General features: G+C 43.0%; 1 protein-coding gene across 7 annotated transcripts in view; it reads right to left on the reverse strand.

Moving 5' to 3' along the window:
* Nucleotides 1-15,574, reverse strand: part of LOC308386244 (polypyrimidine tract-binding protein 2-like) — a 33,467-nt gene extending 17,893 nt beyond the window's left edge. The window contains exons 1-10 of one of the 7 annotated variants that reach the window (XM_080865660.1): nucleotides 15,457-15,571; nucleotides 14,405-14,432; nucleotides 13,428-13,501; nucleotides 11,735-11,795; nucleotides 10,531-10,703; nucleotides 10,136-10,276; nucleotides 9,750-9,896; nucleotides 9,565-9,675; nucleotides 8,368-8,578; nucleotides 402-517 (exon numbers count right to left, since the gene is read on the reverse strand). In XM_080865660.1, the coding sequence (XP_080721786.1) occupies nucleotides 402-517; nucleotides 8,368-8,578; nucleotides 9,565-9,675; nucleotides 9,750-9,896; nucleotides 10,136-10,276; nucleotides 10,531-10,703; nucleotides 11,735-11,774 (939 nt within the window). In that variant the 5' untranslated portion in view covers nucleotides 11,775-11,795; nucleotides 13,428-13,501; nucleotides 14,405-14,432; nucleotides 15,457-15,571. Of the gene's footprint in view, nucleotides 1-401; nucleotides 518-8,367; nucleotides 8,579-9,564; nucleotides 9,676-9,749; nucleotides 9,897-10,135; nucleotides 10,277-10,530; nucleotides 10,704-11,734; nucleotides 11,796-13,314; nucleotides 13,338-13,427; nucleotides 13,502-14,404; nucleotides 14,433-15,456 lie in introns of those variants that run through there. The other 6 variants (XR_013969752.1, XM_080865658.1, XM_080865657.1 and 3 more) reach the window with 6 other exon arrangements.
* Nucleotides 15,575-16,301: the final 727 nt, after the last annotated feature.

The raw sequence follows: 16,301 nt of genomic DNA on the forward strand, positions 1-16,301 counted from the left end.
AGGTAACACATATAGGCAACAGGCTATCTGAATGCGAACAAATATTATACAATCAAAGGAACCTTTGGGAAACTACAGCTTACATAAAGGAAGCCTTGTTTTTCCTGCAGTTCTAAGACTAGAAAGTTCATGAAAAGCAAACTGTGTGTTCAGTCTGTGTGTGTCTCACACAAAAGCAAAGTAAATTATCAAGATTAACAGATTCAAGTGTCAAACATGAGTTTTTTTATACACATCTTTAATGACAAGCACAAGAAAACAAATCTGGAAATAGAAAAACTGACCCACAGCGAGCAACAGAAAAAACAGGAACAGATGAATGGAGGTGGTGTGTAGGAGCGGTGGAGTTTTAATTGTAGACTTTCCATTTTACTGGTGTTACTGGTGTCAGTATTACTAACCTCTTCATTGAGGTTGCTAACCAGCAGGACCCCACTGGAGCCTGTCTGCCCAGCGAGGGCCACCCTGCCCGCTGCAGCAGCAGCAGCTGCCGCCGCACTCAGAGGGTTCAGAGCTCCTGACGGGAAGCAGACAATCACGGAGTGGAAAATCATTAACGATGTTGATGATGGTGACAATACATCATGGGAAGAACACAGTACAACCCTCTCAAACCCTGCATGTCTGACCACACAAAACTGTTTCTTTGTACCATACACAAAGACATTTTCTACTGTCTGATACACTGGATGCACTTTATCATTGTTTTCCAAAAATGATCACAGTAACTGTAACAAATGCAGTAATGCAGCCCAGACACACTGGGTTGTGTTTCTCTTCCTCCTGGGTATCTATCACATGCGAGGTGAATGGTGTTACCCTCTTAAAATAATCTCAAAATAAGAATGTGGACATGTAGTTGTAGGAATAGTAGTTTTTGTTTCACCCAACCAACTCCTACCAGTGGCGTTTAGAAGCTGTGATTTCGCACCAATAACCAGGGACACAGTTCAGCTTTGGAGCCAATCAAACTGAGGGCAGATCACAGACTGTTGTTCTACATAGAGATTGAAAATGTGACGTCACTCAGGGGTAAAACCGCAAAGGATTCTGGGAACTCGTGGCAAGAGGTACTAGCGCACGCAGGCTTTCAATTGAAATCAGTTACACAGCGATAAAAAGAAACACAAAAATGGCAACAAGCTGTTGTATTATTAACTGCAATAGCCAGTCACATGACAGCCACGGGAAGCCGACGGGTAAAGAGATCGGTTGTTATCAGATTACGTCGTTGAAGAGAAATTGTTCGAGCCATGTTTCCGAAGTAACAAAGACGCGACTGGATTGCAGCCATTCAAAGACCAAATATAACGTCCCAGAACCCTCCAGCTCACAGGTTAGTCTGCTCCAAGCATTTACACGAAGGTCAGTCTGCTGTTGTAGTTAATGTGTCATTTTTCTTAACATAATTGGTGATATAGGTTACAAGCAAGTCTGGCGCTGAACAGAAATTGTCGCGCTATGCTCCTTTATTTATTGTGCATAAGTAGTGAATTGTCCTGACACAATATTGCGTTTCGCTTCTGTTATTATGGTACATTGACAAAAACATATACTTTTATTCACAGGATAAAACAGTTGTTTTGTATCACTAATTGTCCAGTACGATTACAGCATACAATATTATTGTCACTGCTACATTTCTGTGATGCTACCAGAAATTATTTCCACTACTAATTAATTACCATTGAGCTCAAATGTTATATTAATAAACGGTTAACGAATGTGTATTTATGAAGACGATTTGTGAGACTGGTAAACTTATGATACGTACGATGGTCTTTACTTTCTACACGGTGCATTTCAAGGTCCTGCACCCATCCGTCGGTAAACTGTACCTGGGCTTGTTGCAGTGACCGGAAGTTACTAAACTTCATGAGTGTATGCACTCACTCCAAGAACCGTATAATTATAAATATGAGCGTGGTGAAAGTTAAGGCAGCACGCTAACGTCTTTTGTCCCTCTGTGTGCTCGTAAGGATCTAACACTTTCACTCCTTTGATTTTTTTCCTCGTATCTTTTCTTTGACTTTTCATCAAGTCTGTCTTTGTACGGACCGGCATTGTACACGTTTTGTACATAACATTTTGGGGGCCAAAGAAAGAGCAAGAATTTATTGGAACCGAAGAATGAACGTTTTGCGGTGCTGCAAATGCTTGCGTTGCAAGACAAGACAATAAGACAAGATGGCGCCGAGTATGGCAGCCTCGTCGCGAGCTCCCCCAAGCAACGGCTTTCTTCTGTGTTTAATTTTACTTTTCCTTTATTTTTTCACGAGCAGCACTTGTCTCCTTGTGTACGACCGACAAACCTTACTGGACATAAAAGACGGTCTTTCTTATAACTTTCCGGAGTTCAAGTTTTGCAACACGGACGCTCCGTTTGCAGACCCCCCATTCATCTCACCTGAGACGCCTTTGTTCTCTGGCCCTGGAGGCCGCAAACGCCGACGCAGAGGGAGAAGATCTGGCGTTCTGGTTCGACTGAGACGGCGCACTTACAGACCACCGTTACCCAGTTTATTACTGGCTAATGTGCAGTCTCTGGAGAACAAGCTGTGCGAGCTTCGGGCACGGATCTCATTCCAGCAAGAGATGCGGGACTGCTGCGTGATCTGCCTCACAGAAACCTGGCTATCGGACAAGGTACCGGACTCCGCAATACAACTACCGGGGTTCTCCGTGCACCGCGCGGACAGGTCACAGGATCTTACTGGGAAAAGCAGAGGCGGTGGTGTGTGTTTCATGATCAACAACAGCTGGTGTGATTATGCGAACGTGCACCCGGTCAAATCCTTCTGCTCACCGGACCTGGAGTACCTGATGATTAAGTGCCGGCCATTCTGGCTACCGAGGGAATTTACAGCAGTGATTATTACGGCTGTTTACATACCCCCACAAGCCGACACTGACCGTGCACTCAGGGAACTGTACAGCGCGATCAGCAGCGAGGAAACCGCACACCCAGAGGCAGCGTTTATCACAGCCGGGGACTTTAATAAGGGAAACCTGAAGAAAGTCTCACCCAAACTCCACCAACACATCCTTTTCAACACACGTGGAAACCGGCTACTCGACCACTGTTACACCTCTTTCCGGGATGCGTACAAAGCCCTCCCCCGCGCCCCATTCGGCCAATCAGATCACTGCTCCATCCTGCTCCTGCCCGCCTACAGGCAGAAGCTGAAACAGGAAGCTCCAACCCGGAGGGCGGTGCACTGTTGGACGGACCAATCGGAGTCTGCGCTGCGGGACTGTTTTGATCACGCGGACTGGGAAATGTTTCACGTGGCTGCTAAAGACATCGACGAGTACACAGACTCAGTCTGTGGATTTATCAGGAAATGCGTGGAAGATGTCGTCCCATCCAGAACAGTTAAATCCTTCCCAAATCAAAAACCCTGGATTAACGGAGATGTTCGCGCGGCACTGACGGCACGGAACACCGCCTTTGCCTCCGCGAACACATCGGACTACAAACACGCACATTACCAACTCCGGAAGACGATCAAAGCAGCCAAACGTGAGTACAGGGACAGGGTGGAGCAACAGTTTAACAACCCTCGGAGTATGTGGCAGGGACTAAACACGATCACAGACTTTAGAGGGAAAACCAGCACACCGCAGACCACGGCCTCTCTGTGTGAGGATCTAAACGTATTCTACGCTAGATTCGACACAGCGAACACCATGAGACCGGACAGTGTGCGCACCGCGGATGACATCAGTGCGCACACTGTGTCTGAGGAGGATGTGCGGAGGTGCTTCAGGAAGGTGAACGCACGCAAAGCTACTGGTCTGGACGGGATTCCCGGCCGCGTCCTCAAGTCATGCGCGGCTCAGCTGGCTGGAGTGTTCACGCACATCTTCAACCTTTCCCTCTCTCTGTCTGTAGTCCCAGCCTGCTTCAAAATGGCCACCGTCGTCCCTGTACCCAAATCCTCCACCATCTCCTCATTGAACGACTGGCGACCTGTAGCCCTGACCCCCATCGTAAGCAAATGCTTCGAGAAGCTGGTCAGGGACTTCATCTGCTCTGCACTACCCGACTCACTGGACCCTCTACAGTTCGCATACCGCCACAACAGGTCCACTGATGATGCCATAGCCCTGACACTACACACTGCCCTGTCACACCTGGAGAAGAGAGACACGTATGTGAGGATGCTGTTTGTAGATTACAGCTCAGCATTCAATACCATCGTTCCCTCGAAGCTGGACAGGAAACTGCAGGATCTAGGACTGAGCAGCTCCCTCTGCAGCTGGATCCTTAGCTTCCTGTCTGACAGACGCCAAGTGGTCAGACTGGGCAGCATCACCTCATCCCCCGTCACACTGAACACTGGTGCTCCACAGGGGTGTGTACTGAGCCCTCTCCTGTACTCACTCTACACCTACGACTGCACAGCCACTAACAGCTCCAACATCATTGTGAAGTTTGCGGACGACACTACAGTGGTGGGTCTTATCACCAACGGTGATGAGACGGCTTACAGGGAGGAGGTCAGCGCCCTGACCCACTGGTGTCAAGACAACCATCTCACCCTCAACGTCGCAAAGACAAAGGAGTTGATAGTGGACTTCCGGAGGTGCAGAGAAGTACACACCCCCATCACCATCAACGGCGCTGCTGTGGAGAGAGTGAGCAGCTTCCGGTTCCTTGGTGTACACCTGGCTGAGGATCTTACGTGGTCAGTACACACAAACAAAACAGTGAAGAAGGCGCAGCAGCGCCTCTTCTTTCTCAGGAGACTGAAAAGATTCGGCATGAGCCCCCGCATCCTCAGGACCTTCTATCACTGTGCCATTGAGAGCATCCTCACTGGATGCATCAGCACCTGGTATGGCAACAGCACCGCCTACAACTGCAAAGCTCTCCAGCGAGTAGTGCGGTGCTCTGAACGGATAATTGGAGGTGAGCTTCCCTCCCTCCAAGACATCTACAGGAAGCGGTGCCTGAGGAAAGCGGGGAGGATCATCAAGGACTCCAGTCACCCCAGCCATAAACTGTTCAGACTGCTTCCATCAGGAAGGAGGTTCTGCAGCATCCGGTCCCGTACCAGCAGACTGAGAGACAGCTTCTTCCACCAGGCCATCAGACTGCTGAACACGTCATAGACACCTCAGCTTCACTACTGGAACATTCAACATTATGCACTCCACACTGTATATAAATGCCACTTGTTTTGCACATATTCAACTCTGTATATTTTATATATTTTATTATTATTATTATTATTTTATTTTTATTTTTTTTACTATTTAATTTGTAAAAATGTGTATACACACACACACACACACACACACACACACACACACACACACACGTAGGAAAATATTTAGTATACACATCCAGAAATGCATACACTATTATATATTGTACATATATTTATTAGTTTCAGGTTGGCCATTCTTGTATTTTGCTCGTTTGTGTTGTTGTGTTTGCACATCTCTGTTGCTTGTGGGGCTCGCACACAAGAATTTCACTCGCATGTGCTGTGCCAGTGTGCCTGCACATGTGATGTGACAATAAAAGTGATTTGATTTGCATGCAATGCGCGAAAGTCACGTGGTCTGTCAATCTCTATTAGACCCTGACACAAGACAGAGGTTATATTGAATAGATGGAACAACTTACTTATAGCGTTACAAACATTACCTACGGTAGTTAACGTTCTATTTTGAGTTTCCTTTACGGTAATTCAACACACACTCACAACTTGACCCATGACACCTTAATGACTCCCATGATGACAGGGTGGGTCAACAACTCTCAGGATTACCTCCTAGGTGAAAACTCCACTACGCCATTTATTCTCTTTTGCTTATCCTCATCATGACCGCAGAGGAGGAGGAGTCTATCCCAGTTACCATAGGGCGAAAGGAAGGGTACACCTTACACAGGTCACCAGTCTGTCGCAGAGCTAACACAGAGAACCAAACAACCATTCAGACTGTGGGCAATTTAGAATTGGACTGGTAATCTGGCATAACGGGCCAATGGACCGGCCTGAAGAGCTGTTGCACCAGCTGTACGAACACTGACAGCAGCCCATTCTTTCATTTAGACACTGTACTACCCAATCAAATCTCTTAATGCGATCAGCCCCTCCCCTACCTTCATTGTGACCTCACACAGCTGGTACAAGACGTGAGGAAGAGACAATATGTAGATGGTATGATAAGCTATGTACATTAGACTATACGGCAAGATTTAAGAAAGGGCACTAACTCACGTACACACGAAGAAACTTCATCAATTGGTTTAAGTCTAAATAAGGGAACCGAGTCAGTCAGTGGTACCAAGTCTCATGTTGTGGTGGTGACGGTCCAAGAAATGTGACTGGTGCAAAACCAAGCTTTTACCTACTGCAGAAACTGTCAGAAGCTGACACCGTGTGGATGCAAACCTGAATCTGTGGTCTTACCTGCACAGAAATGTGCATGTGCAATATTTGAGACCACACACATTTCTGCAATTACACAGATTTGGGGGTTTAAATTAACCCTTTAAGACCTACCATAGACCAAGTCCGCCAGAGCTTATATTATATTTTTACATGTTGTGGAGCCATTTTTGGGAGCATTTCAAGTTGCTATACATCAATACAACCATTATAGCCCAAATTCTAATAATATGTCTGCATTAAGTCCATAGTAACTACAGAAATTGCAAAAAAGTGCAATAAACTACAAAGAATTTGAAAATCGTCTTTTGTTTTTTTAAACATATATTTCTAGTTAGAGAAATTTAAGAGGCTCATCCCTCAAAACTGCAAATACAAAAAAGTTGCACAAACTAGTTTCCCACCACAGGAAATTTATTTTAAGTGTCTTCATAGTTTTATTTTTGAAATACACCAATTTTCATATACTGCAGGAAAAACAAAAAAACAATCCTATGATGCAAATTTGCAAAAAAAAGTAGCATATGCATCAAAACTACATACTAAACTATTTCCAGCAGTGCAATATGAGTCCTCAGCATCCCAGAAATGACACAAAGTCATAAAGTCAAACATAACTTTTAAAAAGACCAGCATAGGCTCATGAGGGCCCTGATGGTAAAAAACTACATTCCCGCGAAAATGACGTCACTTCCGGTTTCGGGCAGGTCATGGTGGACATGCAAAAGTTCGCGCTGACGTCTATTCCAACGTAGGAAGTGTTATGAACAGCTGATCGGATCGGCAAAGCGTGTTTCTGGAATATTATGTTTTTGTTGCTGCAAGTGCTTTTTATGCAGTTTTTGCAAAGCTTTATGTGGAAGGAAACTGTGACCGAGGACAAGCTGATGGCATAAGATGTAAGTACAACTCCTCTGGTTTCATATGCAAAAAAGATTATTGCGCTAGCTTAAGTGGTTGCAGAGCTACCGGGATTTTAAAAAAGTTACGCAAAACGGAGCGTGCCCGCTCCGACCGGCTTTAAAGGGTTAAACAGACGAGCTTTTTATTTTGTGTATTAGATACACCCTTGCTCTGCTCAATCTCCACAGAGAAAATGACAAAGTCAGTATGAGAAGAGGGACACCTCAGTGTCAACCATGTTCATTTTATTTTGTGAAACATACTGGGACTAATTCCAAAGTATGACTGGGAAGTGAGTGAGCAATTTAAAAATGTAAGTGGCTAATCGGATTTTTCAAATTAATGGTTCCAGAGAGACAAATATTTCTGGTGCTTGAATCCACTTTTGAAAGGATGTAGAGTTATCCGCAGCAGGAACAACAGGCACTTTAAGATCCTTCCTAATATCTTTTCTTCTTGCCACTGTATTCAAAAAACCTGAATCCTACTGACCAGCAAAGGAAAAACAAACAAAGAAACAGCTTACTTTTAAAGAGGTGATCTTATGATCAATTGCGATCAAGTGCATCCAAGTGTATTACAGTACCTAGCTGCTACTTAACCACTCAATTCCTATGGAAGCAGTAAGGGTGTGCTTAGTTTTTGACAGGCCTGCTTCTATGTATATTTTATGTTAAATAAATGTCATCTACTGTCGTTCATCAGTCTATAAAGCATTTCTAGCAGAAAAGCACTGAATAAGAGCCGGTCCTTATCTAGACTGTATTTAGCTCATTAGCCTGCTGCTAAGGACCAGATTATGTTAATTATGTGCAAAAGAGAAAGTTGTTTTTTTTAGTTGTTAGTTTAATTAGTTCATGTGGTTATCAATCTGAACTTAGTTTATCTGATAATTTACCTTTTTTTTTTGTTTTTAAAAAGGAGGGGAAAAAGTAATATTTACAAATGTAAGTTGAAGATGCTCGTGTGAATTCCCGTCACACCAACCTGATTTAGAATGCAGAGTGAGAACAAACAACGTCAAGTTCAAAAGAGGAAAGATAAAAGTGGGATCTACCTGGGATCTTACCGAGGAGAGAACTGGAGTCTTTGCTGAAAGCAACGGCAACTGTGGGGTCAAAACTGGGCTGGCCATCACCAGCTGGCAGCTCAGGTCGGGTGTAGTCGCGACTCTTATCATTGTTGTACTTCACATTCAGGTTGACCAGCTTGGAGAAGTCAATACGGAGTGTGCAACAGGAATTGTAGATGTTCTGGCCATCCAGTGCCTAGGAGGAGGAAAATGACATCTGTGCTCAAGAACTGAAAAGGTCGTTACACCATTTGTATTATTGATGGTAGCAGCACGACGCCGCTTCGCTGAGTCTGGCACATTGACCATTTAACCATTAGCCATATTTTATGATTAACGTAGCTGCTACTGGACTGTGGTTAGATAAAAGATGAACAGCAGACTGAATACTGAGCCATGACAGAACAGATTACAAATCCATGATCATGCTGGCTGTGGGGGGAACTGTAGATTCAATTCAATTAAATTTTATTTATATAATCACAACAACAGTAGACCCTATGATAATACATACAGAGAAAAACCCAACAATCATATGACCCCCTATGAGCAAGCACTTTGGCAACAGTGGGAAGGAAAAACTCCCTTTTAACAGGAAGAAACCTCCGGCAGAACCAGGCTCAGGGAGGGGCGGGGCCATCTGCTGTGATTGGTTGGGGTGAGAGAAGGAAGACAGGATAAAGACATGCTGTGGAAGAGAGACATTAAGATAAGATGGGGCCTGATTATTAGATGAACTCTGCAGAGTCCAGAGCATGGATAACTAATGCAGGCAGGGCAGCCTGAGCTTTCAGGCCTGAGGACCAGAGGTGACGGCCTGAAAAACTGCAGACTGAGGGAAGCTGAAAGCAGATGTGGACAACACAGTAAAAAGTAACTTTTCTACTTTCACAGTAACTTACAATCTTTTTGACAGTAAGCGCTCAGGTTTTTATATGATAAAATAAAAAAAATCTGAAACTTAAACACTTATTTTGTTAAATATAACTTATAAATGGGAATATTGGATGAAAATTAACAGGCCAAGTTTTTCAAGATAAGACTTCATCACCTTTACTTATATTGTTGCAGGATTGGGGGGGTGTCAAAAATGATATAGAGTATTTTCCTAAGACTCATATAGAGTTTGAAAATCTAGTACTGGGACAATCCTATTAGACATGCAAGAAAACATGACCATACCAGTTTGGCCTGCTGTGCACTGACAGGATCGCTGAACTGCAGAAGAGCCTGGAACTGATTGTTCTTGGTGAACGTGATTATCTTCATGACTGTGCCAAACTTGGAGAAAATCTGTCAAGACAAAGAAACTGGAGGTTTCTTGTTCAGCCACAAGCAGCAAATACTCTTTGTTAACTGCTGCCTACCTGTTGCAGTACGTCCAGCGTTACAGGGTAGAACATGTTATCAATAATGATGCGCAGCACAGGACTGGAAACTGCAGCCAGGACCTCCTGTACCTCGGACCCTGGTGACTGGGCTGCTGACACTGCTTGCAGCACGGCCTGGGTCCGCTACACCCGAACACAAGCACAGCACACAGCTATTAATGTAGATGGCAAATATCAAACAGGCACCTTCTACGGCTGTTGTTTTTTTTGTAATGATTCCAGATATTTCCAAGCATTTAATGCAGCCAAATAACAGCATGCATTTGCAATCAAGCAGTGATGAGGCACACGAGTTGAAAGCACGTTTTAAAAACATGAAGCTGTGCAACAACTAACATATCAGTCTGTTAGTTTCCACTAACCTGATTAGCAGCATCAGTTTTGAGTTCTTTGTGATTGGAGTACTGAATAAACACTTGGATGTTACGGATAAGGGGAGTTACTTTGGAGTAGTAGTTAACCATAGTGACAGCTGCCTCCTCTGTCCCCATCTCCAAAAACGCCTGAACGTTAGAAGAGAAGGCAAAAGAAGAAAGAAAGAAAAAGCTGAATTTGTTGACTCACTCTTACTTGGTTATTTTAATAATGAAATTCAACATGTTGCAGTTCGACTGCGTTTGGAACAATTGTCAGATGCATTTACAGGCTGGTGTCTAAGAATGGCTTGTCCTGTGTGAATTTATCTGCGCTTTCAAATTGAGCCTAACAACTGTTTTGGATGAAATTATACAAATGCTAAACAGCCTGATTCACTTACCTGATTCTTTCCCTTCAGTGTGAGAATATTGGTTACTTTGCCAAAGGGGAGGCCGAGGGCAATGACCTCAGTCTCTGAGGCCTCGTTTGGCAGCTTCCTAATGTGGATCACACGAGACGGCAGGGCCTCCTCCACCCTTAGCTTCTTACTATCACTGCCATTGGGAGCCCCATCTAAGATTTCAGGAGAAATGCTGATTAACTGAAAGGTGCACTACAATGACACACTGGGATCTTAAAGGTAAAGCTCGTGATTTTCTGCTACTGTCAACAAATGTCGAGAATTAGAAACAATGAGGCAAACTTAAAAAAAACAAACAGAACATTTCCTGCATCAGCAAGTATGCTAGGATCCACACAGCACTGTGACGATTACAATGCGCTAATTTTTTGTGATGGATTTAATTGTGGAGACAAAACTGCAATGCAGTGAGTGAAAAGGATTATCCAACGAGTTGTTCAAGAACCAAGGAGGAAGTGTGGAGAGCGACAGGAATCAGCAGGTACAACTGTTTCAAAGAAGACCCAACTGAAAAATCTATGGAAGCTAAAGCTCAGAGTTCCTAGAAGGGGCCAACAGATCCTTCAGTTTAAGACTGTCCGTGTGGAAGACTGGGCCAAAATCACTCGTGTAACTAGTTTCTCCATACAGGAGCCATCTTGAGTATTAAATAGCATTAAATACATTTCAGTAAGCCTGTTCAATAACTTTTTCCCAGTTCAAATGTTCCAAGACAGGACTGGAGCTGTTCCAGAGACTGAAAGTGTGGCTGCGTACAGCGAGGAAAAGAACAGTTGAGCTTGTGTCCAGATAGATCCTTGTGAAACAAGGAAACTCCATCAGAGTATCGAAAGCTGGCATACAGGGAAGTTCAACTGCACAAGGAAGCTGGCAGATATGCTTAGGCCGTGTCACAAACTCAACAGGGGCGGTGTGGGAAGTGGAAGAACATCAGAAAAACCTTCATGCATGGAATGATAACATTTAAACAGAGAGGAGGGATATCCTCCATGTCTGTTCCAGCCACTGGCTATGGTGTGTAGGTGCCCTCCTACTAAGGAGCGTGATGTTACCCACCAAACAGCTCTCTCCACCTAAACTCATGCAGCCTACTTCACCTAATCCTTAGGTCTGCTGTATCGACTGGCTGCATGCAAATTCCATCAATCCCCTCAGAGTTCATGGGCGGTTGGAACGAACTCACCACTGTTACTGCTCATGCCAGAGTTGGAATTGTTGTACATACTCAGCTCATCCGATCCTCTCTGTGGAAGGAAAAGAAAACAGCATCAGGCACTGCTGAGAAAAAGACTTTCCTGACAGGCCCTTGAAGACAAAACATCACACTAATGGTTTCGCTCCTCTGCCTGTGTCAGTTTAAATTGCTAAAAGTAAGATGTAGGGATGTGTCATCTCACCCTGAGCTATACAAGGTCTCTGAAGGCCTGCTGGCACTGCCAGGCACCCTCTGCTCTTAAACCCTGACTGATGGGGTGGCAACCAACATAGCTAGGGACCCATCTCACACACAACTTTCTAATAGTTTCATATCCCACCTCCTTGTGGAGGTGTCGCCGAATTTGAACTGTTTGTTCTTCTGTCACTTGCAGGCTCAGCTACAGAAACATGGTACAGATAAATTCAAAGGGGAAAAGTAGCCCGAGTAAGGCCAAAATGGTGAGCACACAAGTGTCACAGCCAACAGGGTAGGACTAATGGGTCTTCTAACAGCTGGAAGCCCACTGGTCTTTGCCTCAGACACTGAAATACTGATGAGATAAACTCATTTCCCAGGAGCACACTATCAGAACAATCTGGCAGTTCAGCCTTTACACACCTTAATGTACCTGGCACTCAACAAATAAGATTAGCTGCCCGGAGCAGCTAAACGCATTCACGAGCAAACAAGTGTGAAATGTGGAGTAACTTTTCCACATGCATATTTACTGGAGCAATATAAGGAATATAAGGTTTCAGGTTCACCCATTCTTATCCTCAGTCTGAATAAACACACTGACACAATAACTGGGAGGCACATGTCAGATTAAAACACGGATGTTTTCAAGTGGAACTTGTTTAATAGTCAAAGCACATGAATCCATCTGTTAACCGATAGCAAATAAGTCACACACATATTTTTCTTTCTTGCAACACATTAGAGCTTCAGATATGATTATTCAGAATTTAAATAGAAAACAACATTAACACTTATTCATGTTTATGAATGGACTCCATCATTCCCTGAATTAAACATCATCTACAGGTTGTGGATGATTAGTGGTTAGTTCAATACTGCAGGATAAAAGTTCTATTCCTAAGAAAATGTAATATTAAGCTCAAACAGCATGCTCTTAGGAAACAGTATACATACAACAGTCATTACTAATGCAGCTTCTTCCTTGCCATAAGGGGTCACCACAGCAAGTAGCGTCACCTCTTTGATTGGGCAGTTTAACACCAGATGCCCTGCCTGAGTTTGAACCAACAACCTTTCACTTGTCAAGCAAACTTATTAACCACTACACCTTGGAGCTACGCTAATGCAGCACACACACAGACAAAAACAAACAAAAGACCACCTGCTTTATTTTTGGTGGTCTCCAAGTTTTATATACCCCCATCTAGGGATTGGAACCGAGAGCCGGTTCTTGTAGAGAACAGGAGTCTGTTTCTACCTGTTAATTACTCCCAGGAGGATTAAGTAAAGTGCTGCGTTACTTGTTTTCAGTTCAGTTTATTTATACAGCACTAGAGCTGGCCGATATATCAAAAATTTATCGTTACCGAAATTTATGACTCTCATCGACGTCATTTTGCCCATGTCGGTAAATTCGGTATTTAAAAAAAAAAAGAATGTGCAGGTTGGCGATGTTCATGTCCCTTTAAGACTCTACTACCTGTAACAAGACGAGACACGGGTGAACAAATGGAGGACGATTTAAATGTTGAAGCAGCAGCGACGGAGGTAGAGCTGGTGGAGGAGGAAGAGGAGACGCTTGTTAACAAAAAAATGTTCAAGCCCTGCCTAATTTTAACTATCAGTGTTCTATTGAAGTTTTTTGCAAACAGCACTATTTAATGTTTTTGTTTAAGAGTTTATAGTTTTCACTAGTCACATGGCAGTGCTTAGTATTTATTATAGTTTTTTCTGTGTTCAATTGACATTTGTGTTTGTGACATTATTTGTTTACAAGTTATACAAGTTATAGTACCTCAAGGCCTTAGCAGAGATAGGCCTTTGTCCATGATGGCATTACATTTGCACAATCATTGTTTACTTTGTGAATAGCCAATGTGAAACATATTTATTATTAAACTATTTTGTTTACAAGGGATACACATTTTTTAGAGAGCATGGTTACATATTGTATCCTACACTTTTTATTTTGTTCAGTTAATAAATCTTAACCACTAAAAGTACTTACTACTATTGTCTTCATTTATTTTCAGTGACATTTTACAGTCCTTTAAAGTGGTAATAATATAATTGCAATGAATAGGTCTAGGGGGAATAATATTATCAAAATAACTGGAGGAACTATGCTGCCTGCCACAGCCCCATCAAATGAAAAAAAAAAAAAAAACGTTTGTTTTTTTGGCACTTGGGGTGGTTATCGTCCATTTATCGTTATCGAGGTTAACTGCTCAATTTATCGTGATATTGATTTTAGGCCATATCGCCCAGCCCTATACAGCACCAAATCACAACAGCAGTCGCCTCAAAGTGCTTTATATTGTAAGATAGACCCTACAGTAATGCACACAGAGAGAAACCCAACAATCATATGACCCTCTATGAGCAAGCGCTTTGGTGACAGCGGGAAGGGAAAAGTGTTCTGCATGTTTAAGTATGCACACATGTAAAGAAACTCACCTTTACACCAACTGCAACATCACTGATGCTGAAAGAAATAATTTTGTTTTCACAATTAAGGGATTTAAAACATCAGAACAACATAAAACAGAAACATACAAAACAGCACTAGATATGAGTAGATGTCAGCGTATTCTCATGACACTCCAGTCCATAACACATAGAACCAAAGCTGCTTCTTAACTCCACACTGTGCACGGACTGAATACATGGACCCTTTATGAATGTTATTACAGCCGCTTATACATGCAGTCTATTTCCTTTTCTGTGCTGATAAGTAAATAGCTTTGCCAAACGTGTATTCTACGCCTACATGACCTACTGCCTTTCCATCCACCCGCCTCCCCATGAGCTCACTTATGATTCATAACATCTTTAATTAACGTTCACGTTATTCTCGCTTCGACCCCAATGAACAGATACTATAAATGACACACTGTAGTACACTTGTAATACTAGTAACTCAACTCAACGTGATACGTCAAGTTTAAGTTTGATATCAACAGGAGGCATAGCTTAACTGTTTCTATGCTTTAACCGTAAAACTCCACAAAATAGGATGTTTTTAATCGGAAGTTAGGAATACTGATTTAAAGTAAGGGCACGTTTCACTCTCTTTACCTTTTACATACACTGGTTATTTAAACGCAGTCAGGTGCTACACAAAGGAGCAGTGGTAGTGTAGCATGTAGTTAGCATAACGGTTTGCTAAACTTTATTAGCCGAGCCGGTAGCAAGCTACTGTCAAGTACAACTTAGGAAAAAAAAGAAGCATTTTTCCCTGAAAGCGTCGCTTTATATGAGAGGCTTTTAAATAACAACTAGAACAGTTCATAAGAAAAACAGCGACTCGGTGCTAAGTTAGAAAAGCATGCTAACATTAAGCCGTTCCTAAATAGCAAAGAAAAATGCGGCGCTATGGAAACCCGCTAACACAACATTCCCATTTCCCCCGTAGCTCTCTCATAAAATGACGTTATCACATAGTTACAGCTCTGCTGCCGTAATATGTGTGAAATGCCGTGTAGTTAGCTTCACTGATTTAATATTACCCGTCCATTTCTGTAATAATCTCGGCGCCTCCGTGTTTGCTCCTGTTTTTCTCCCGTTTATTCCGACACTGCACACAAGCTACCATGCAAGTGAAATCAAAATGGAGGCGCTGTGGCCCGAGTCGGTGACGCAAACACCCGAGAAGTGCCGAAACTGTGAACGCGCCGCTTCGCTGCAGAGCTCCGTTCACTCCAATGGACCGTTTGTAGTTAGCAACATACGTTCTAATTAGGGATGGGTATTGATAAGATTTTAACGATTCCGATTCCATTTTCGATTCTGTTTAACGATTCTGTTATGATATTTTGATACCACGGTAAGCATTTACGGGATATTGTTTTATACAGGAAAACTGTTACTCAATAAGGCTCATCTACTAGTTGTTTTTCTCTTTCTCTGTGACCCAAGAATTAATGTGTAGGACTCACAAGCTGGTACCCCAAGGTCGAAAACACCACAGAGATGAGACCACTTCCTTACTCCCATCCTCCCTTCCTTATCTCTTAGAAAAAGGCTCGTTAAAGGCTAGGTGGTTTGTCTCAGAATTCACTAATGAAAGAACTCTGTATTTTATGTCTAGGAGTGTATTTTGCTGGGATGATCATAAATTATAGCTGAACTGATAAACTACACAAGGGATACTTTGCTCAGAAGGCAGGAAGACGTTTCCTTATTTAGTCTGTACCGGTTTGAACTGGGAAAGCTGACACACGAACCTTTTTTTTCTCTATATAAACTGCTGTGTATCAAATAAACCTTTGAGTTGATTCTGGGAAAGCAATCTGAACAGTTTCTGTATCACTTTGTTCTCCTAGCTGCTCCCGATATCGTAACTAACCCCGCT

This window comes from Rhamphochromis sp. 'chilingali' (genome assembly GCF_963969265.1).
Source record: "Rhamphochromis sp. 'chilingali' genome assembly, chromosome: 18".
In the NCBI taxonomy this organism is placed as follows: Eukaryota; Metazoa; Chordata; class Actinopteri; order Cichliformes; family Cichlidae; genus Rhamphochromis; species Rhamphochromis sp. 'chilingali'.